At 45.2% G+C, this 23,926-nt stretch overlaps 2 protein-coding genes across 4 annotated transcripts; both read right to left on the reverse strand.

Annotated features, from left to right (window-relative positions):
* Nucleotides 1-293: 293 nt before the first annotated feature.
* Nucleotides 294-8,775, reverse strand: LOC125546466 (uncharacterized). 3 transcript variants are annotated; one of them, XM_087545959.1, is made up of 9 exons: nucleotides 8,456-8,775; nucleotides 7,885-7,970; nucleotides 7,094-7,180; nucleotides 3,215-3,823; nucleotides 2,954-3,091; nucleotides 2,366-2,624; nucleotides 2,048-2,145; nucleotides 1,710-1,928; nucleotides 294-1,245 (listed from the first exon to the last, which is right to left on the reverse strand). In XM_087545959.1, the coding sequence occupies exons 3-9, from the start codon at nucleotides 7,133-7,135 to the stop codon at nucleotides 568-570; spliced, it is 2,043 nt and encodes a 680-aa protein (XP_087402085.1). In that variant the 5' UTR covers nucleotides 7,136-7,180; nucleotides 7,885-7,970; nucleotides 8,456-8,775; the 3' UTR covers nucleotides 294-567. The 3 variants fall into 3 exon arrangements, with proteins under 3 accessions (XP_087402085.1, XP_087402087.1, XP_087402086.1); XM_087545961.1 differs by lacking the exons at nucleotides 7,094-7,180; nucleotides 7,885-7,970; XM_087545960.1 differs by lacking the exons at nucleotides 7,885-7,970; nucleotides 8,456-8,775 and having other exon boundaries at nucleotides 7,050-7,176.
* An 8,967-nt stretch (nucleotides 8,776-17,742) lies between these two features.
* LOC147977786 (uncharacterized) lies at nucleotides 17,743-18,831 on the reverse strand. Its single transcript, XM_087514538.1, has one exon. The coding sequence runs from the start codon at nucleotides 18,829-18,831 to the stop codon at nucleotides 17,743-17,745; it is 1,089 nt and encodes a 362-aa protein (XP_087370664.1).
* Nucleotides 18,832-23,926: the final 5,095 nt, after the last annotated feature.

The raw sequence follows: 23,926 nt of genomic DNA on the forward strand, positions 1-23,926 counted from the left end.
CATGTAAAAAGTCCATAGTTATGATCTGTATCCCAAATAGATTCCTTCAGACCTTCCACGAGGTAGTAGACAATACTATGTGTAGTCGAAATCGCCCAACAAATGATCGAGGATGCACGCCTACTGGAGGTCACGTTTAGCAGCCTAAAAAATTGTTACGAAATCCAGTCCATGTTAACATGCACAGTCCTATGTTTTCTTGTGTTCAAGTTGTCCTATCGGTGGAGGGGATGATAGGCTGGGGCATGCTATATGGAGAAAATAATTTTTGTATAACATAAACCACACCGATGAACTAAATCTTGGTCAATCAAGCAACATATATATTTGGAGTGCTTGCTAGACATCACAATTAGAATGGGCAAACTTACTCCAAATCCTGATAAATCAAGCAACATATGTATTTTGAGTGCTAGCTAGCTGCAACAAAATACTACTACAGTAAATTGCTGCATACGCCCATTGGCATTGCAACTGAAAACCATCATTCCTTGGCAAAAAAGTACTAGTCCAGTTCAAACTGACTTAAGAGGTCAACATAGGACAATCAGTATGTTACGATCATGATCACATCTTGTCAATGCAAACGTCAAGAGACACCTCCTTGGATGCCCCAGAACCAACCAGATAAGTAGGCGGCACCATCAAGAAAGACGGCAGCTCCTCCATGGCCACCTCCCCAGGCCTCGTGCTGCTCGTCACTGGCTTCATGGCCAACAAAATGCTGCCTTCTACGCCGCTCGGTGGTGGCGGACCATTCGCCTGAAGCTTGATAGCGTACTGCGGCCATGAGGATGCCTCAGCTCTGATGCACACCACAGACACGCCACCGAGCACGCCCATGACCAAGAGGAACACGCTGTCGTCCCCTTGCCCATGGAGCAGGCACCGCGACCGCGGCACCGACAGCCGGAGCTGGTGAACTTGGCCATAATGGACCTTGTGCACTGGCATTGCGTGCATGGCGATCAAGTGGTTGAGGAGCGCCTGTGGTGAACCGACGAAGCCACAGCCAAGCTCCATGCAGAAGCACGGCATGTGCGAGCACACACTTTGATGGTCGTCAAGCTCGTAGTAGGGGACGTAGCTCCCGCAGCCATCATGGTGGCACTTGACTGTCAAGGAAGAGATGAGGGCGTCCAATGACCGGACGTGGCCAAAGCCACTGCCGTGCTCACACGACTGGCACAGTTTATAGGGGAGCTCGATGAGGCATTTGTAGCAAGCCAAGTGCCCGGCATTGCACTGCACAAAATTTTAACAATTACGAACATCCTCAGACCTCGAACAAATAGAACAATAAATTGATGGAGCATCTATCTATTATCTTATAATATTAAATACTAAAATCACAATACATGTCAAAAATAGAGAAATATGCTAGAAAAAAAGTGCAGCCAAGGGATCTCGACAATTAACTATTAACATGATAGATTTAAGAAATTACCCATCTGTGCCCTAATTATTTTTCCAAACAATAAACAAAGAAAGTTGCGGTCCATAAAAAAACGGTCACTACTCTGCTCTAAAGGTTACTGGTATCATTAACGCTTCTTGGATGCAAGTACTGTTGCCTATCATGCAATGAAAGGATAAACAGAAGTAAAAATATATTATATAAGATTAAAAAAATAACATGGTCGGCAGGCTGAAGCATGATGCCCTTGCATTTGCGAGGGCCACCTTGCTAGTTGGTGAAAGAAAGTAACCTCGAAGACAGGCGGCTTGATGGGGCGGGAGCACACGCTGCAATTAAGCAAACTCATGTCCATCGTTATGGTAACTTCTCTGGCTTGCTTCACTTGGCCACTCCTGGATAGCTCCACCTGCGCCTTCTTGGCGCTCCGATCATCCTTCTCCATCATCAACAGCAAACCCCTGCGCCTTTCCACGGTGGTATCCGGAGGAATCTGCACACTGTCCATAATCTGCATAGAATTCATGGAGGCAAACACATCACAAGTGGGACCCACAACGACATAGAGATGTTTCTCCATGTAATTAAAAGAATACAGCCGTGGAAGTGAAATGAAGTGCGGGAACAAACTTGTGCTGAATGCGGTTCATCAGAAGGACCAGCAGACTGCAATTGCTCACCACTTGTTGGAAAAATTATGTGTTCTGTCAAGGAACTGGGCGCTGCAACTGTAAAATCATTGTTAAAAGGGAATTGTTTTCAATTCATGAATCATTTACATGTATGCTGTAGATATTTGTACAAGGATAACAAATTCATGATAATACAATACCGAGTTCATATCATGTTACGTACATGTTGATCGGGACAAATCGTGCGAATTAAGGGGTGAAAATGTTTATGTAAAATCTGTATATAACCTGCGATATATAGAGAAGGATTATGTACCTGATGATTGAGCTGGTGTATCAAACACTAGATTGTCAACAATGGGCGAGCTTGATGTATTATGGGTTGTTCTGGCATTGCCAAGCTCTGCTAAAATGGGATGCTTGTTGTTATTCTGATCGGTGTCGGTGATTGCAAACTGATCGGCCAGAGCATCAGTATTTGAATCAGAATCAGAGCATTTTACTCCTTCAACAGTGTTACCATTTGGCATGTTATTAAGCACCGGAGCATAGACAGACTCTTCTATACAACGTACCTATTTGAATCAGAACACACATATTAATTGTAGCAAACAAAATCGCAACTTAGGAAAAAGAAAAAAACACGTCTGAAAAAAGTAACTCGAATATAAATTTGCACACGTAGTAAACTTGATCGGTCATTAGATTGGTTAAATAAATGCTACATAAATAATTCATTGGCAGAATGTTGTTATGGGTCTTTTATTGCATGTAGCAGTATAGACTATATAGCATGACATTCTTTTGAAACAAGGCATACGTTCATATAATAACACATATTGTGTTTCAAATAAATAGTATATCACAATTTGCTTACGGAATTTAGTGGTGCACAAGTAATTACCGGCAGGAAGCTACCAAAGGGATGTGCAGCTACCCATTTGGATGTGAAGCAACCCATTTCCGTAGTGACAACACTCAAGCGTGGAAAGCCATCTGGAACTATGAGTGTAGGGTGTTTCACAAGATCGATAAAAATGACCTGCATCTCAATGACAATTATGGAAATAAATTTTGTAAATTAACATGTGACATCAGCTGAACCAACCAGTTTATTATAGCATAATAATGATAGTTTCCCTAAGTGTGCTTGGAATGTTCTTACACTCAGAATGTGCACACAGCCCTTCACATGGACATACAATCTATCCGATTTTTTGTAGTCCTTGATTCCTTTGAATAGGCAATCAGCAACCAAATTGCACCAATCCATCTGTTTGAGATTACCAACCTGTTGAGCAGCTCCCAGAAATGACCTGCTGACATTCACAGATGTATTTGGTGCTAGATAAATTGCAAGTATCGCCATCATAAAGGCTATGCAGAATGGTTCCTCCTCAGTTATGCTGCACATTTCTTCCGCCACTTCCTTCGCGTTCTTCCCTCTCGTATCCCAAGTGTAGTGTTCATAGAGAGCATCGTCGACATGGAGACCCTCTATAACTTTGATGGGTCCTGAAGGAATTCCAAGGACAAACTTCACAAGGGGCCTCACTGGAATTGATATGCCTCCGTCAAATTCTAGCTTCTCGGTGTCACAATTGAACTTATCCACCAGCCATAGGGTTAGATCTTCATCCATCTTAAAATCTTGCATTGACAAGATGCTCTCAAACCCAATTTTCATGACAAAACCTATCTGCTTGTCACTAAGACATTTCATAAACGGCGGAAGTTGGTCAGGTGAACATCTATAATGCACATTGGTTTTGTCCTAAAAAACAAGGAACAAGTGGATTAGCCAAAAATATTTATTATATTATTAAAAAAGACAAACTACTCATCATTTTCATCCGCATAAGCTAAAAATATTGAACTCATTGATTTTGATTGTAATGGTTGATTGAATTTCCAATTAAGGTTACACAAAACTATTGGCACGTGCAAAATTTGTCATAGGACATGATGACATGAGCAGATAGAACCGTACTATAACGACATATAGGAAAGTTAGAAACTCTCAATTTACCTCAAAAAATGTAGGAAGTCTATCTCCTACTGAAAGGTACAACCATTGTCAAACAGATTGCATGCAAGGAAAAAATACGTTGGCTTCCAGAAACGACTCTGACGGGAGTACAAGAGGCATATACAGATTCTTCCATCGAAAACATACGCAGACTATTCCATGCTAGAAAAACACATGGGCTCACATGGTCGTAAAAATTCGCAGAATTCTTTGGTCGGCAAGGCCGAAAACAAATCCCAGTATTGAAAAGGCTGGAATCTCAAGACCCCACATACCAACCCAAGCTGCACCTAAATAAGCTTCACTTTGTTCTAATAAAAAAAACTAAAGGACCTTCACTTTATTGGTATAGATCAGATTAGGAATAAATTTGTGATAACCAGTCAGGTACCTCTATTCTTGAATTGATATCACTCTGTCTTATTATCCTACTTCGATTTTTTATCTCGATGTCTACTGCGTATTTGCCTTATATATTATGGAAATGGTACAATTTAGACTGGAAATAGTCTTTTAAAATTCATATAAGTTCAACATAAATCAATCAAGTGAGCTAAATTCTGGATTAGTTTTTACAGAATGATCATTTATATTTATACAAGGAAAATCAACCTGAAACTAAAATGTGAGAATAACTATAGTAAAATAAAATCTGTGAATAAATTTGGCCCAAGAAAAACATATACGAGCCTATATGGATAACGACCAGCGGTGGACAAAAGTGGCAGAGAACCCATGGAAATAATAGCAAGGGAATGAATGAAGTGGACCGGAAATATATAAACTTCACATGCAGGTGATCTAAGAAAAAATCTTACATGCAAGACATGCATGGAAACAGATAAGAATATGGTACATATCAATTTCAATGTGATTTGTGTGCGATTGGAAACAAACATGTCATACGAGAAACGAGAAGGAACCGCACAATGATAAACATAGAGGAAAAAATATGTCAAATATGCAATTTGTCATTTTCTGTTATTCTAGATATATATGTTGATGCAAAACAGCACCGATGAATACAAAATCAGTTATAAGCATGAGATGATGTTTTTACAATTCATATGAATTTAGACTGATAATTAATTTTGCTTAGATGGCCAAGTGGCATGGTAAGACCATGAGATGATGTTTTTACAATTCCACATGGGCTAAATAATTATCTGATCTGTGAATTATATGCTAGGTCCGAGATTAAATAATGTATGCTCATGAGATCCTGACATACTGACTGAGATTAAATTCGCATGACAATCGGGCACGACAGACCACTAATCCGGAGCTGCCCAAGTATATACGTGAATAGAAAAGGAGTTGGCATGCAAGTGATGACATAACTGCCAATGTAAAAAGGAAACTTATACTGCTGCTTTGCTTCGTGCTTGCTTTCCCAGATCATGTATTAAGTTAGCATTTGATGGATTTCAACGTATCAAATCTATAGTCATAAATACATCAATTTTTATTCTGTAGACAACGATTTGCATGTCTAATTTAATTATGAAAATCAACATAAAAAGTAAAGTTATTTCCATAGCATGCTTTTAAATTTACAAAACTAGACTTCAGAATATATGAAAATTCAAACGAAACTTAAATCCTAAATGTAGAAACAAAATACAATGAAATGAAATGTTTGACGAGTAGGACACGTAGGTCAATTATTCATTTGGCAGTCATACCTATAGTGCTAATAAAATGGTAAATATGGAGAAAATAAATGTATATATGCAAAACCAAATTAGATGCAAGGCAGGCATGTTCCGGGCTAGCAAGATAGCAAATCGATTCCAGTATGATTGGTGTATGAGTTTTTATTTTGCAGGTTAATATGTGTATGAAGTTGTATCCTACAAGAAAAAACAACCATGTTTAATACATGCCTCATGTAAACTATGCAAGAGCATTTTAGTTGTGCCAAAATATACAAGTCTTAGAACAATAACATGGGCACAACAAACAGTGCTATGAGAGGAGCGAGTTAAAGGCGTGCGCTTTTAAAACTATTGATTGATGTATACATATCTGTAATTATAATTTTCATGAATGAAGTATTTACGAAAGGTCTAATAATAATTGTACACCATATATGAATCCCTAATTGTTTGGATTGAATAATATAGGTGCTAAGACTATACATCCACTCTCCAATTAAGTGAGCTAAGCTCCATTTCTCTCTCAGAGTTATATTTCCATAGAACGCCAAGTAGAAAAAACACGTGAAGCACGAGAAGAAAGTGACATAAATTGGGAGTGATGGAGAGAATGTTTCATCACAAAGTGATAGAAAAATATATATTATATAAGGTATGTAATTAGAAATTTAATTGTGATAAGATTATGGAAGTAAATTAAAAAGAACATAGACACAATCACAGAGAACAGTACAGATGGTGCGAGGGATTTTTTTTCATATATATACTAACAATAAGACTTCTTATTCAATAGCCATGCAATACATTAGGATGCTATAGAGCGTCGAGATATATGTGGATGCATATAATTCTATATATACAAAACACCACTGCAGCACGTACACCGAGAAGGTGAGTGGACAACGTAGGTCTCCTGATTCAGATGCAAACTATCTATGCTTTTATTTTAATTATAGATGAACAATTTTAAAAATATTAATGGTAGGAAGAGGACACCAGTCACCAGGGAACAAGGACTGCAAGACGAGAACTTGGAGCACTGTATATACGTCTGTTCTCACATACCAAGCAGCGACTTGAGTGTTGTCTGTAATTTGTCATTACTTGCCCTTAATTAAATATTTGCAATCAAAGTGCAATCGTGTTTTTACAAGATGTATACATTGACTATATTGAGACATTATGTGATACCATATTTTTGAAAGAAAAAATCTTAAACATAAAAGTATGTATGAAACCGAGCCGTGCAAAGGCTCGGTCTCCCTGATAGTTTCGAACTGAATAAAACATGATGATAATGGAGGGATGCCAACCCCTCGCAAAAAAAGAAGGGGAGGAGGGGATTCCAGCAATGTACCCTCCCGGAAGATCCAATTGGTAGATTACTATAAGCATCCATGACACTCCCCCGTCTTTGGATCTGTTCCTACTTGGATTAGCAGCCCTGGAACAGGAAACCGTGAAGCTGTTAGTAATCTTCGAAAGATAGTCGAAAGTAACACTGGGAACTCATAAAGATTAATTGAAGGCACGGTAGACAGATCCCAAAACATTGTATATGAGAGAGATCGAAGCAGTTTTGAAAGATCTCTCTCATATAAAATGCTTTATAGTACTCGATGTTCTATATTCATATATGAGAGAGATCTCTCACGTGCACGGCCCGAAGCAGCTTTGACCAAGAAGGTGGGTGGACAACGGAGGTCTCCTGATTCAGATGCAAACTATATATCTATGCTTCTATTTCAATTATTGATGAACAAATTTACAAATATTAATGGTAGGAAGAGGACACGAGGGAACAAGGACTGCAAGAGAACTTGGAGAACTGTATATAAGTCTATGTTCTCACATACCAAGCAGCGACTTGAGTGTTGTCTGTAATTTGTCAATACTTGCCCTTACTTAAATATTTGCAATCAAAGTGAAATCAAGTTTTCACAAGATGTATACATTGACTATATTGAGAATTTATGTGATACCATATTTTCAAAAGAAAAAAAAATACTAAATATAACAACATGTATGAAACCTAGCCGCGCAAGCGCGGTCTCCCTGGTAGTTTTGAACTGAATAAAACATGATGATAATGGAGGGATGCCAAGCCCTCGCAACAAAAGAAGGGGAGGGGGCATTCCAGCAATGTACCTTCCCGGAAGATCCAATTGGTAGATTACTATAACTATCCATGACACTGCCCCTCTTCGGATCGGTTCCTACTGGAATTAGCAAGCCTGGAACGGAAAACCGTGAAACTGTTAGTAATCTTGGGAAGATAGCCACAAGTAAAACTGGGTACTGATACAGATTAATTGAAGGCACGGTAGACAGATCTCAAAACATCGTGTATGAGAGATCCGAAAACAAGCAAGATCCGAAGAGGGGAAACAAGCAAGATCCAAAAACTGATAAAGTAAAACTGGGTATTGATACAGATTAATTGAAGGCGCGGTAGACAGATCCCAAAACATCGTGTTTGAGAGAGATCGAAGCCCATAAACAGCGATTCAAGTTTCAAAGCAGTGAAACAAGCAAGATCCGAAAACAGATAAAGTAAAACTGGGTATTGATACAGATTAATTGAAGACGCGGTGGACAGATCCCAAAACATCGTGTATGATAGAGATCGAAGCAAATAAACAGCGATTCAAGTTTCAAAGCAGTGAAACAAGCAAGATCCGAAAACAGATACTGAAACTAGACGAAATCCTCTGCTTACCGGCTGTGGATGAGCCCGAGTTAGGGTTTGAGACTCGGAGCAGATGATAACAAGGGGAAATCAATCCGGAAGAGAACTGAATTTCTCTGCAAATCACGAGAAATCAACAAGTAGGGCGAGTGATGGTGCCGCTCGCCCTACCCGCATGATATGTACTGGACTGGAGTGGAGGAGCGGGGGGAAGAAGAGCTGTGTTTTCCTTTCCTTAATAGCGAAGCCAAAGATGCAGGGCGGCGGCTCGGGTTTGGTACTCCAGCGTTCGTTCGGAGAGGAAAAGCCTTTGGGCATCGATCGAACGACTTTCCTAGGCCGAGCGTTTCTCCACTGACGGGCTTCTTTTGGGTCAGTCAATGGAGTCCCACTTCTAGCTCGGGGCATCCAGCCCACCATAAAGAAAAAAAAAACTCAACGCATCCCTACTGACCCATGCAGCTCAAGTGGGCAACAGCCGTACCCGGATTCTCAAAAATCTATGTGCACGGTGGAGTGGCAAAATCAATCGAATAAAGGTGCTGTTGGTGTTATCTGCAGCGAAGACCAGGGGCGTTTCCTCGGAGCGTTGGCTGTCGTCTTCAAGGGATGTCGGATCCTGAAACTGTTGAAGCTTTCGCATCTCGGGAACCAATAGTTTTGGCTGAAGACTTGCTGCTGCGGAAGATAACCATAGCTACTGACTGTCTGAGAGACTGAAAGTGACCACTGAGCTCAGGTCAACCGATCTACTGGGAGGGTATTACATGATTACAGAGTTAAACTCCTGAAAAACAATCTTTCGGGCATGTGATATACGAGCTGCGTCGGGGTCCGTCTTAGGGTGCGTGCGTGCAGGTGTGTGTTAGTTGGCGTCGTGTGCAGGGGTGTAACCGCGTCGAGCGTGCGCGTACGCGTCGGGTGCGCGGGCCGTGGAGCGCGGGACTTGGCGAGTGAGTGAGTGGGTGTGTTGGGAGCACCGCGTGGGGCGTCCGTGCGCATGCATAAAACCCCTCTCCCTCCTATACATTGTGGCACGGTGTGTTGAGTTTTAGCTCAAGAAAAATTGTTGTAGCCGCGGCAGGCGTTCGTGCGCCAGAAATCCACCGTGTGCTCCCATTCTTCTTCATCCTCCTTTCGGTTTGTGTTAGAGAGAGAGTGAGTGCAACGAGGGAGGGCTATGGAATGGGCTCAACCCCAACATTTGGCATCAGCACGGCGCCGACGGTGGGGGTGCGATGTCGCTACCCGCCCCGTAGCTGAGGCCGGTGAACTACATCTCCTGGGCGATCATGGCGGAGGCGATCCTTGATGCCTAGGGGCTATGAGGCGTGGTGGCTTGGGCAGACGACGCAGCGATCGACGCGGGAGTTGCTGCTTGGCGTGTTGTCGGAGGACGTGCTGATGCAGGTCGCGACGAACACGACGGAGAGACGTGTGGGACAGCCTCAAGGTCTGTTTCGTCAGCGCATATCGTGTGAAGGCAACGCGACTCTCCACCCTCCGCGGCGAGTTCGAACGGTTGCGGATGAACGACGGGGAGGAGCTCGATGCGTACGCCGGGAGGGTCAGCGGCATGGCGACAAGATACGCGGGTCTAAGGGTGACGCTCCACAACACGGCCATGGTGAAGAAGTTGCTAGACTCCGTGCCAGGCTGGCTTTACACCCGGTGGCCAGAATTGAGCAATTTTGCGATGTGGACTCGGTGCCGTTCAAGGAGGTTGTCGGGCGGCTGAAGGCGTTCGAGGAGCAGACGCGGCGGCGCGCCCAGAACAGCGGCGAACGCGAAGGTGATCAGCTCCTACTCATGGCGGCTCAGTGGGCGGCACGGTGGCATCAGGAAGGCGGCGGCTTCGACCACGACGAAGATGACAGTGGCAACACGACATCGGGCGATGGAGGAAAGCGTCGTGGCCGGTGCTACAATGACGGGCAGCATGGTCTGCACAAAGCCGAAGAAGGTGGAGACAGCAAAGCAAGCACTCGCCGCCGAGTCCGACGACGTCGGGCCGGTGCTCCTCTAGACCGTGTCTTAGGGGGTGAATGTTAGGGCTTAAGCCACAGTGAGCGCAGCTAGTGCGCGAGCTGGTCGAGCCGGACGCCGGTCTGAGCCGCTTCGAGGTCCGTGTCATGGTGTGTGCATGTGTCCGTGTGTGTGCGTGCGGGTGTGTGTTAGTTGGCGTCGTCCGCGAGGGTGTGACCGCGTAGGGCGCTGGATCCGGCCGCTCGAGCGCGTGCATGCGCGTCGGGTGCGTGTGCCGTGGAGCGCGGGATGTGGCGAGTGAGTGAGTGGGTGCATCGGGAGCGCGTCGTGGGGCGTCCGCGTGCGCATGCATAAAACCCCTCTCCCTCCTGTACATTGTGGCGCGGCGTGTTGAGTTCGAGCTCAAGAAAATTTGCCGTAGCTGCGGCGGGCGCTCGTAAGCCAGGAATCCACCATGTGCTCCATTTCTTCATCCTCCTTTCGATTTGTGCCAGAGAGAGGTGAGTGCGGCGAGGGAGGGCTAGGGCATGGGCTCAGCCCCGACACTAATCTTTGTATTGCCATGGATTATTTACTTAATAGAGCACGTTGTTTGGCTAAAACAGGGATTGACAACGTACATTGTTTGATAATAGTTGTTACTATCCTAGGGTTTTTATAACTGGGTAACTCGTACATCGTTGAGGTTATTCGTCTTCGATCATCCCCGATCCACAATGAGCACTGGGATCTAGCACGCACTTGGGCTGAATCAGTGGCTCGCCTTCCACCCGGCCATGGCATTACCGCTTTTCTTGGGCTCCCTCGGTGGTAGATCTGTTTGATGGCGACATCATCATCAAGGGGTTCCAGTAGCTTGGCAACAAGGAAAAAGAAGGGGAAAGACGGGATCAATCTGGAGACAACTATAAAGAATATGAAACTGAAGGAATATGAGCTGGATGTCATCTTCGTCAGGGAAGGAGGAAATTTTAGAACTCTCGAATGCAGGAAGGTGGTTGGCAGGACAAGGGCGAACACCATAAAACCATTCAGCATGGATGCGTTCAAGGACATAATGAGAAGTATGCATTGCGGCTCTCCTATGATCCGGATTCCGCGAGATGGACGACAATCTGTTCGTGGTGCAACACATTTGCCTACGAGATTGCAACTGGGTAATGCATCAGGGTCCCTTGATCTTTTGAGGGTTGATGGTTATGATAGAAGTATATGATGGCAAGGGTCGTCCAGATACCATCAAGCTAGACCGGGCCTCTATGTGGCCACAGATTCACAACCTCCCAAACCTTTACAGATCCCAAACAATTGATGAGCAGCTGGTGACGAGCATTTGGGCAGGTCAAGAGTCGGGATATGAACCTATCAAGGGTATATGAGGGGACCTATGTGCGAGTCAAGGCCAAAATTATAGTTGCAGATCCAATACCACAATTTGCACCACTGATTTTGAATGAGAATGAGAGAATACTTCTGCCCATAAAATATGAAAATATAGACTTCTATGAAGTTTGTGGCATCATGGGACACATCAAGGAGGAATGTGGTCATGCACCAGAGAATATTGAGTATGGTTCATGGATGGTGGCAAAACACATAGGAACTTGTCAGGTAGCCAGGGCTTTGGTCATGGGTATTCATTTTCTCAGGCTGGGAGGGCCCCGATGAGGGATGTGCGAGGTAGGGGACGGGGTGCAGGCCGGGGAATCAATCCTCACGTCCCTAGGAAGCACACATCTGGATAGGCTGACAATTAAACTGAAGGATCAAAATGCTTGTTTAAATCTATTGTTAACATATAGCTATAGATAATATTAACATATCTCCGCAAAAAAAGATAATATTAACATATACCTGCATCGAGCTGACGCTAGATGTTCAACAATGGCCGAGCTTGTTGGGATAGGAGTTGTTATGGCAGTGCCATGCTCTGCTGAAATAGAATGTTTGTTGTTACTCTTATCAGTATCAGTGGTAGCGAAATGATTAGCAAGAGCATCATCATTTCTCTCAGAATCAGCACATTTTCCATCTTCGGTTATGTTGTCATTCAGCCTTTTAACAGGCACAGAAGCATAGACCAATTCTTCCAGGCGACGAAACTGTTGAAGATTATACTTGTGAAGACGTTGCTGCTTAGATGTAATTTCACAAAAGTAATAAGCTTGACCAGTCATTAGATTTGGTAAATAAATGCTAGATCCACAACATGTAGAAATTACTTTTGCATGAGTATGTGATACATGACTGAAATGCCTGTTAAGTAGCAGTATGGAGCATGCCAATATTTTGAAACAAGGTATACATCTATACGATAACTTCTTGAATAGAAAACCACAGGAAATCACAACATGTTGATCATGCAAATTAAATTCTTTTCTCTTACCAAATCATCCAAATTAATAGAATTGAACTCAATTATCTATGTATGATGTTGACAACTTCAAAGATGACTAAAGGTCAGTACTAGCTTAGTGTTGGTAACAAGGAAAAGGGAGACCACAGTTAAGCACGAGGGCACATGTGGATCTATCATTCTCACCTCGGATCTCCCCTGTTCATCCACGGAGTCCCCCTCGATCTGGACGCCTGCCACCGCGCCTCCAAATACATGTCCCTTGCTGTTGTCAGCCGCAGGTTCCTGGGAGAACCACTGAGGAGGCGGAGACGATACCCCAGCAGCCGCAGGAACGTGCACGCGGCTGTGTAGAGGGCTGTGGTCACCCACAGAGGAGGGAGCTCGACCTCATCGTCGGAGTCGGTGTTGCCGGCCGGCCAACGAGGCCATGAGGGGGACGTGAATGGCTGCGAAGACGAAGGGGTAGAAGCGCGGCTTGTGGGGGAACATCGCCTCGCCTATAATCAGCAAGCTAGTGTGAATCTGGATAAAAATGATCCAGCCAACCTTGCGGCAAAGAAGTAGGGCAGCGTACTTGTTTTTGAGATGGCTGGATTGGAGTTCCTTCCTCAGGAAGCCAAACTACAAGAGCGGAGCAATGGCTGACTTTTGTGTTCAGACAGCCGGTCACTCACTCATAATCTCCACTGCAGGAGCATGTCCGCTGGTCAGAATCTCTTCTCAAGGAAACCGGCAGGAACTCCATGACTATGATTATTATTATTAGCTAGTGTTGGTGGTGATTAGATAGCTACACTATGACTATGATGATTATATAGTGTTGGTGGTAATGGTTATGATGATTATTAGCTAGTGTTGTTGGTGATGATATGATGCAAAAGTTTTCATATTAATATGATGATTAGATAGCTACACAATGACTATGATGATTATCATGATGATTTGTTATTATGGTCATGATTAGTTATTATATCATAGGTGGAAGGAACGTGGATTAGATTCATGTGGATGGATCAAAAGTGACCAAAAGTTGAATTAGTAGGATCGTCATCCTAATTCAACTTTTGATTCATCCAGATCTTATATCTTATATTTACTAATTGGAGGCACCATACTGAAAGAATAATGAAGCGTCTCAACTCCCGTAACATGGGAGCCCGCGGTTATTTATTGATTGGACGAGAAGTATCTTGCGATCATGTACATGGTGCGGTTGAGGAAGATCTCCAACTGTCGAGATAGATTACAACGAGAGAGGTAGAGATAGAAAGATAAACATGAAGGGATACAAGCGTGTAGCACAAGGCTATCTCTAACTATTATGTTATAGTATTTCTAACACTCCCCCTTAATCACAACTGCACCAACTTGAGATTACGACAAAATTCTTCAAAACCTTTTGTAGGTAAGGCCTTTGTAAACCCATCTGCAAGCTGATCCTTTGAAGGAATGAACCGGACATCCAATTGCTTGTTCTCAACTCGTTCTCTGACAAAGTGAAAATCTATCTCAATATGCTTTGTCCTGGCATGAAAAACTGGGTTAGTAGTAAGATACGTTGCACCAAGGTTGTCACACCATAAACAAGGACCATAAAATTTGGACCATAAAATATAGCAAACCCACCAGTCGACCTTCTATCATCTAGGCAAGCAGCCCAATCCACATCAGAAAATGCACTTATAAGGGTAGACGATGACTTTCTGAATGTGAGCCCAACAGTCAACGTATTCTTGACATACCTCAAGATTCTCTTAGCTGTCGTCCAATGAGTGGTAGTAGGTGCATGAAGAAACTGACAAACTTTGTTAACTGCAAAGGAGATGTCAGGTCGAGTAAGAGTCAAGTACTGAAGACCACCAACTAAACTTCTGTAACTAGTGATATCCTCATGATACAAAGGTTCTCCATCTGTCAGAGACAAACATTCCGAAGTGGAAAGTGGTGTTGGTGAGGGTTTGCAGTTTTGCATGCCAGTTCTATTCAACAACTCAGTTGCATACTTATCCTGAGATAGATGAAGACCATCACTGTTTTTCTTTACTTCAATACCCAAGAAGAAATGTAAGTCTCCCAAATCCTTGAGAGCAAACTTAGAACTCAAATTCTTGAGCAGTTTGGTTATTGCCTCATTAGATGAGCTAGTGACAATAATATAATCCACATATATAAGAACAAACACAGATATTTGTGACTTGGTAAAGATAAACAGTGAGGTGTCAGATTTTGATGGAACAAACCCAAGTGCTTGAAGCTTCATACTGAGCCTAAAGTACCATGCTCTGGGGGCTTGCTTCAGACCATATAATGCTTTATCCAGCTTGCATATGTGAAAGGGTTTATTTTTGTCTTCAAAACAAGGAGGTTGTTTCATGTATACCTCTTCTTCCAGAACACCATGGAGAAATGCGTTCTCTACATCTAACTGTCTAAGGCTCCATCCCCTAGACACAGCAATTGACAACACAAGGAGAATGGTTGCAGCTTTAACAATAGGACTAAATGTGTCCTCATAGTCTAACCCATACCTTTGCTTGAAACCTTTTTTTGAATATGTACTGCAAGGCAACAGCCTCACAACTCTTTATTGAAAACAACAAAGTAACAAAGTCCTATTACAAGTCCATACAAGTAAAGGAAAGAGGAAGATAGAAAAACTTACATACTTACAACCCAAGCAGGGCAAAGAAAACACTACCTAAGGGAGGTTAGAGATCCAAGTGAGAAGGCTATCCTTGTATTTACATTTTACCCTATGAGAAAGAAGGGTAATGTCATGGATAAAGTTATGTCTCCATGCTCTGAAAGAAGGTGTCTCATTCCTGAAAACTTTGCCATTCCTCAAGATCCAAATGTTCCAAGCTGCTGTAAAGACCACTTCAGTGAAGAAAGAATGCCCAAAATCCTTCCTAGCCTTTACTGCCATGTTGTATGTTGTCATCCCAGGCTGTGGGTCGCAGATAATCTGCAAGTAATTCCAGACTCTAACGCTAAAATTACAAGAGAAGAACAAATGTGCACGATCTTCATGGATCAGATATGGACATAGGACACAAGTATGATCTTCCACATGCCAATGCCTCCTGACTTTGCTTGAAACCTTTTGCAACGAGTCTGGCCTTGTAGCGATCTACAGTGCCATCAGATTTCCTTTTAATCTGATACACCCACTTGCAATCAATTAAGTTTCTGCCTTGTTGTGGTGGAACCAAGTGCCACGTCTTATTCATCATTCATAGCCACCTTCCACCTATCATCACCAAGGGCATCCATTAGAGTTTTAGGTTCACCTGTCATACAAGATAATCCGTATTTGGAGAAGTTTTTATAATTAACTCGGGTAGAAACCCCCTTTTGTAGACGTGTGCGGAGTTCCACAGGATGTGCTGCATGTTGGTCGGGCCCAGAGGATCCTGGCGTGGAAGAATCACCCGTTTCCCCCATAGCGTCCGCGCCAGGAGATGCCACGCCCGATCCCGAGGCGGTCAGGGAACGCGTAGGCCAGGCAGCCACGCCCGATCCCGAGGCGGTCGGGGAACGCATAGGTGAGGCAGTGTCGGGCGCAGGCGAGGCAGTGTCGGGCACATGCAATGTAGTGGCGGGCCCTGATGAGGCAGGCACGGGCCCTGTTGAGATAGGCGCGCTCACCCGCCCCGACGATTGGTGCGGCGCGCTGTCACCTGCCGGGTGCGCGCGGTCGCTGTCACCTGCCGGGTGCGCGCCAGGGACCGATCCTGAGGTGGATTGGGATGCCGCCTGCAGCGGAATAGATCCCGAGGGGGATCTACCTCGTGACGCGTGGTTTCCTGGAGGGTGGCACATAAAATGACCTCCTGTTGTGGTGTTTTGCACTCTGCTTTGATCATCATTAATTGTTCCTACAGCAATAGACTTTGGCATAATATAATGATTAGTCACAAAAGAGTCAGAACTATTATTTGTACCCTCGTGATCAATACCGGTAAGGGATGGAGGTAAGAGAAGTATCTCTTGACGAAGGAGAGCACCGACATTGGGATGACGATTTTCGAACGGAATTTTGGTCTCATCAAAAACAACATCTCTTGAGATGTAGACACGGCCATTAGCAACATCAAGGCACTTAACATCTTTGTGTTGAGCGCTGTAGCCAATAAAGACGCATTGCTTGGAGCAGAACATTAGCTTGTGGTTATTGTAAGGGCGTAGGTTTGGCCAGCATGCGTAACCAAAAACACAAAGAGGAGCATAGTCTGGTTTGATATGAAGAAGACGTTCTTTAGGGGTTTCATTGTTGATGATACGACTTGGTAAGATATTGATGAGGTGAACTGCGGTTAAGAAGGCTTCACCCCAGAATTTTAACGGCATAGATGCAGCGGCAAGGAGTGAGAGACCAACATCAACGATGTGTCGATGCTTGCGTTCAGCGGACCCGTTTTGTTAGTGTGCGTGAGGACATGAGACATGGTGAGAAATTCCTATCTTTTGAAAGAAAGAGTTGAGTTTCTCATACTCACCACCCCAGTCTGATTGCATGGCTATAATTTTACAGTCAAATTTTCTTTCAACAAGAGCTTGAAAGTAATGAAAAACTTGGAAGACATCAGATCGCTTTTTAAGAAGATAGATCCAAGTATATTTACTGTAATCATCGATGAAGCTCACATAGTAAGTGTGTCTACCAACAGAGGAAGGGGCTGGCCCCCATACATCAGAAAATATTAATTGCAATGGTTTAACAGACACACTGGTTGAAACAGGATATGGCAACTGATGACTTTTTGCTCTTTGGCAAGAGTCACAAATAGTTTCACAATTATGCTCACCAACAAACGGGAGATTATTATTACTAAGAACTTGAGGAACAATAGAAAACGAAGGGTGGCCTAGGCGATTATGCCACCTTTCTAAAGAGACTCTAATGGCTCCGAAGGCTCGTTTATTGAACTTGCAAAGTGTAGGAATTAATGGGTAGAGACCGTCCACGCATCTACCGCGATAGAGAACCCTCCTCGTGGCCTGATCCTTTATCAAAAAGAAAAAAAGGATGAAACTCAATGAAGAGACCCTTGTCAAGAGTAATTCTATGAACTGAAGAAAGATGTTTTGATGCATGAGGAACAAGTAGAACATCATTGAGACGAATATCACGATGAGGGGTTTTAATAATAGATTGACCAATGTGACTTATCATCATACCTTGACCATTTGCCGCGGTGTAGATTTGATCATGGCCATGATACTTCTCTTGCATGGTCATCCTCTCCATGTCCGGGGTGATATACTTGGTGGCGCCCGTATCTGCATACCAATTGGTGTCCACTCCATAGGACATATCTGCAGCTGCTGCAACTTTCTTCTTCTTTTCTTCATAGCGCCAGCAACAATCTTTTGCTATGTGGTTAGTTTTTTTTACAAATTTGACATTTTCCCTCATACTCATCATAACCTTGAAAGTTGTTGCCGCCGCCATAGTTTCCACCATAGCCACCACGCTGACGCCCCTGATTGTTGTTGTAGAAGGGACATCCGTGGTGGTTGTTGTTGTTGTTGTTGTAGAAGAAACTGCCGCCGCCATTGTTGTAGTTGCCGTTGGCGTTGCCGCCACCGCCATTGTTGTTGCTGCCACCACCGCGATGCCCGCCACCACCACCATTGGTGGGTTTGGGCGAGCCACGGTTATTGCCCTTGCCGCCGCCACCTCGATTCCTCGCAGCCATATTGGCCGAGGACTTGAAGCCTCCTGCTCCAGAGCCGTGGAAGAGCTTGACTCACTGGTCGAAGTTCGCCACCATGGCAAACAGCTCGTCAATGGAGATCGGGTCGGTGCGGACGTCGAGGGCTGATAGTCCATATCTAGCCCTGCGACGATGAAGGAAAGCAGCTCTTCTTCTCCGATGCCCCTCCCTGCAGCTGCAAGTTCATCTGAAAGCGATCTCATGTAGCCAAAATAATCAGCAGCAGATTGGGAACCTTTGTGGGCATTGGTCAGGGAGATTCTGAGGTTGTTTGCGCGGGATTTGGATTGGGAGGCAAACATGGTGGAGAGTGCTTTCCAGATCGCATGGGATGTCTCCATCGAGGCGACTTGCACAAAGATTTCTTTGGAAAGGTTTCTTGTTGACAAAAGCTCTCTACTAAAACTAATTTAGTTGTGTCTTTATCTAAACAGCCCCTAGCTTTTATTTTCGTGTTCTTTACTTTCTTGCAAGCTTACCCAAAAACACCTACAAAGTACTTCTAGTTTCATACTTGTTCTAGGTAAAGCGAACGTCAAGCATGCGTAGAGTTGTATCGGTGGTCGATAGAACTTGAGGGAATATTTGTTCTACCTTTAGCTCCTCATTGGGTTCGGCACTCTTACTTATCGAAAGAGGCTACAATTGATCCCCTATAGTTGTGGGTTATCAACCATGCCTAGTGGTAGCTTCACATTGGGTTTAGAAAGTGAAATCTTTTAAGGCTCGACAATCACAATATTGGTCATACAAGCAATTCACGAATAATTAGTATAAGGAAGAAAACTTTCACATGCAAATACACTATATGGAAATCTTTTATGATTATGAGTTCCCATCAAAATATTATATGCCAGAATTGTTGACGTTGGACAAGAAAGACAACATAATGGTTTATGTTTGTTCATATTCATATAGAAGTTATATTGCCATAGATCCTTCAACATGTGGTGCTTGCCCCCCCATCTTTGCTAGCCAAAAATTCCTCACCAAGTAGAGATACTACTTATGCATCCAAAAACCCTTAAATCCAAATCTTATTTTCAAGAGTCCACCATACCTACCTAGGGATTGAATAATATCCTCCAAGTAAGTTGTCATCGGTGCAATAAGGCAATAAAAATTTTCTTCTAAAAGTGTTAGATCATTTAGTGTAAGAGAAAATTGAGCGTTGTACAAACTTGTGATGGCAAAGAATAAAAGCGACAGACTGCATAATAAAGGTTGCTATCATAAGGGGCAATATATCGTGACGTTCTTTTGCGCTAAGGGGTTGAGCATTCAAACAAATAAGTGCATGGCAACTTCTGCTTCCCTTTGCGAAGGGCCTATCTATGTATTTACTTTTATGCAAAGAGTCAAAGTTCTTCTCTCTATTCCTTTTTATTTTTCTCTTTTGGCAAGCATCATGTGGTGAGGAAAGATCTAGGCACATATGTCCAGTTGAATATGAGTAGCATGAGTTATTATTGTTGACATCACCCTTGAGGTGAATACGTTGGGAGGCAAAACAATAAGCCCCTATCTTTCTATGTGTCCGGTCGAAACATTTTGTTCATGTGTATGCGGTCGAAACATTTTGTTCATGTGTACTCGGAGGTGTAGCCTGCAAACATGACCGGCCACTTGGGCAAGCACATATCCTATTTGAGCAACACAAGATATACACTTCAAAATATCTTATAGGACTCATATTGACATGAGTATTCAATAAGCAAAACCAAATCGTAAAATAAGTAAGTATTCAAATTAGCATGCATTCAATAAGCAAAAGTAAATCATCTCATGCGTCCGTACATCATCGAATATTATCACTAACACATCCCGAATAGTATCATACATATAACATCACTAATACAACTAAAACCCTAGCGCACGATGGGTATCGGCGCGGGCGGTGGACACCCACAGAGAAGGAACCATCACAGGATCATAGCTCTAGTGAGATCCCTGGAGAACCTGCCAGGTATTGGAGAACCTGTGCTCCAACGCAAACAAGTAGCGACGGACGTGCACGTCCTCCTCACTGACACGGTGACGCACCACCTCCGCGGGGTCCTCGAGCCTCTAGACCATGACTGGCCCACGCGACCGCCACCAAAGAAGGTTCGGGTCAACGACGGGCTGACTCCCCACCAAGCTGCGCCCCCGGTAGGTAGCGCCTCCCAGTACCACCCCGGCGGAGCCCAGTCCCGGACATGACCCACCTGGTGACGCAGGTGTCCTCTGCCGACTCGACGACGAGGATGCGGGATAGGCATCGTCGACGTCGATGCGGGAATAATTGCTTTAACTAAAAAAGTAAACTAGTTCTATTAATTTTCGTACTAAAAATAAAATAGTTGTATTAACTCAACTAGTTCAATTAAGCACTTACTAGGAATAAAAATAAACTAGTTTTTACTAAAAATAAACTAGTTCAACTAGTTATATTAATTTTCTTACTAATTCTATTAAACACTTACTAAAAAACAGTAAAAAAGCTAGTTAGATGAACTCTAAAATTTAACCCTAACCGATGAACTCTAAAATTTAATGAACCCTAACTAATTTGATGAACTCTAAAATTTAACCCTAACTAATTTGATGAACTCTAAAATTTAATGAACCCTAACTAATTTGATGAACTCTAAAATTTAACCCTAATTAATTTGATGAACTCTAAAATTTAACCCTAACTAATTCGACGAACTCTAAAATTTAACCCTAACTAATGCGGTTAAGTTAGAAGTAGCAGTAGCGCGTTCCAGGAAGTGCGCTTCTACTACGGTAGCTATTGCGCGTTTCTTAACAAGCGCTACTGCTATTCCTTCTCTTTTTTATTTGCTTTCCATTTAATTTTATTTTCGTTAGCAGTAGCGCCTTTGTTCGTAAACGCATTGCTACAAAACAAGTAGCGGTAGCGCGGTTCTACGTAGATCGCTACTACTATGTGTAGCCTATCGGCTAAACCGTGGGAATTTTAGTAGTAGCGCTTTTGTACTCGGGCGCGCTACTGCTATAACTGTATCTGTAGCGCGGTTTAAAACACCGCGCTGCTGCTAATTAGCACCAACGTGCGTTTTTAGCCCGCGCTACTGCTAATGTTCTGTGTATAAGGTTTTCCCTAGTAGTGTGTGGAGCTCTTACTTAAACTCTGTTGAATAAGTTGAATTACAATTGCTTAGTGTCGGTGTACTAAAGTAGGGGTACCCTTAGTACCCCGAACTTGTGCACGGGCAGTCGCAGCGTCCCGCGGCAAGGCCTGCCAGGTCACCGCCAAGATCCTCCGTGGTCCCTTCGAAGACCATTCAAGTACAAAGTACTCAAGACAAGACCCCGGCAAGAGGAGCTTGCCGGGGAGAAGGCAAGACCCCGGCAAGAGGAGCTTGCCCGGAAGGCCATTAGAAGCGTCCCAAGGCCCCGGCAAGAGGCGCTTGCCGGGAAGGCCATCCAAGGCACTCCAAGGAACTTGCCGCGGCGCGCTACGCGCCCCAGCAAGGCCCGGTGAGCGACTAGCTCCCGGAAGCGACAAGTCGACGGCCGCGGCAAGGCGCTTGCCGCGGCAAGCCCCCACTCCACGCCCGCGCTCCAGCACACCCACCCACATGTCGCTCCGGGGCCCCTCCCGAGCGCACGTGGCAGGAGGCTGTGCAGCTAGGGGCATGCGGTGGCACGCAGCGCTGACAAGACAACCATCATGGCAAGACGGTGGCGTCCCTAGCGGTCCCTTTCGGTGCTGTCTAGGCGACACAGACGGACATTTAATGCCCTTGTCCCCTGCCGTCAGGGTTAGGTATGATAACACTGTAGCAGCTAGCTGTGCCTACTACAGCACCTAGCTGTGCCTATCCACGGCACCTTTTCCACTTTTGCCCTCCATTGCCCTATGTCGGTAACCCCTTGAGCATATAAAAGGAGGCCCGGGGCAACGTTGAGGGGGTTCAGCAATTCCACACACCCACGCTCGATCTCGCTCCCGAGCTAGAAATCAATACCAATCCACAAAGCAGGAGTAGGGTTTTACGCATCCGTGCGGCCCGAACCTGGGTAAATCGCTCGCGTGCTTCGCCTCGATCTGCTCTTTGCGCAACCTCCGCCCCCCGCCGAACCAAAAGGGACCCGGTCCGCCGGTCCCATAGGTGCCCGTGGATCAGAAACCCCGGCATCTCTGGCGCGCCAGGTAGGGGGCGTCGAAGTTGTGTGAATCAGATACGGCGTTCTTGCGAGCTAGATCTTTTTCATCTTCATCAGCACCAGATCCGGCGTCCTCTCGGGCTAGATCTTCATCTTCTTCATCAACATGCCACCGAAGAAGAAAGTTTCGGAGGCAGCTGCTCCGTCCGCGCCGAGCCACCCACCGCCGGAGCAAACGGCCGGTGGGGCGGGCGCCGGCGGAGGAACACGCGTCGACGAGGAAACTCGCGGTGCTGCCAGGTCCCAGGGCAAGGCTGCGCTGCCCATCGGCGGCGTAGCCGGCTCCCACAACGACCGGGCGCACTCCAAGACCTCGGCGTCCGTGCATGCATCGCGCCCATCTCAGGAGGCGCGGGACCGGCAGCGTCATGGTACTCACGGTACCATGCGCTCGCTGGATCCGGATCGCGCTGGTGGATCTCGGGGCGCTCCGGACCACCATGCACGTCAACCTGCTGGCGTGAGCGAGACACGGTCGCCTGGACGGGATACTGCTCCTTCTAACGTGGTTAGGAGTCCGAGCATATCCCGCTCCTCGCACCGTTCGCTACCGCCGCCCGCCACCGCAGCAGAAGCTCTGGCGCGAGCTCAGCTGCTCCTAGACTACCCTCCAGCGGCGGACAAGATCGACGGCTGGAGGGTCACTATCCAGAGTCTCATCGGCTTCGCCAACGGCGACACTCCTCGGCAGCCGACCACGTCACCGCCGCAGCGAATCAGCCAGGCGCGAACCGGTGGAGACAAGACTGGTGGGGGTGCAACTACTGTGCACTCCCCACCCCGAAGGCCAAGATCACCGACTCGCCGGATCCACCTCGACAGCGACTCCACCGCGTCGTCTGATCCCCGAGCTCGTCGCGATCAGCGCCAAGTTCTTCAAGAACGGCAGCGGGAAGACGCTCGTACACGCATCGAGCGCCGGAGAGAAGCGCGATGTCAGTCAGACCAGCGCGCTGGGCCCTCTGTTGACATGCATGCGCCAGGGGAACCAGGCGACTTGCCGTACCCGGTAGGTTGCCCTGCGTTCACTCGTGAGCTGCGGCAAGTCCAGTGGCCCAGTACGAAGAACTTCAAGCCCGACGTACCAGAGAAGTACGACGGAAAGTTGCACCCGTCGGAGTTCCTCAGCATCTACACCATCGCGGTGCAGGCTGCTGGGGGGCGGGACGACAAGATCCTTGCCAACTACTTCCCGTTGGTACTCAAGCCCAACGTCAGGTCCTGGCTCATGCACTTGCCGGACAACTCCATATCCTCCTG

Source organism: Triticum urartu, chromosome 3A, assembly GCF_056163025.1.
Source record: "Triticum urartu cultivar PI428250 chromosome 3A, HENAU_Tu73, whole genome shotgun sequence".
Taxonomy (NCBI): Eukaryota; Viridiplantae; Streptophyta; class Magnoliopsida; order Poales; family Poaceae; genus Triticum; species Triticum urartu.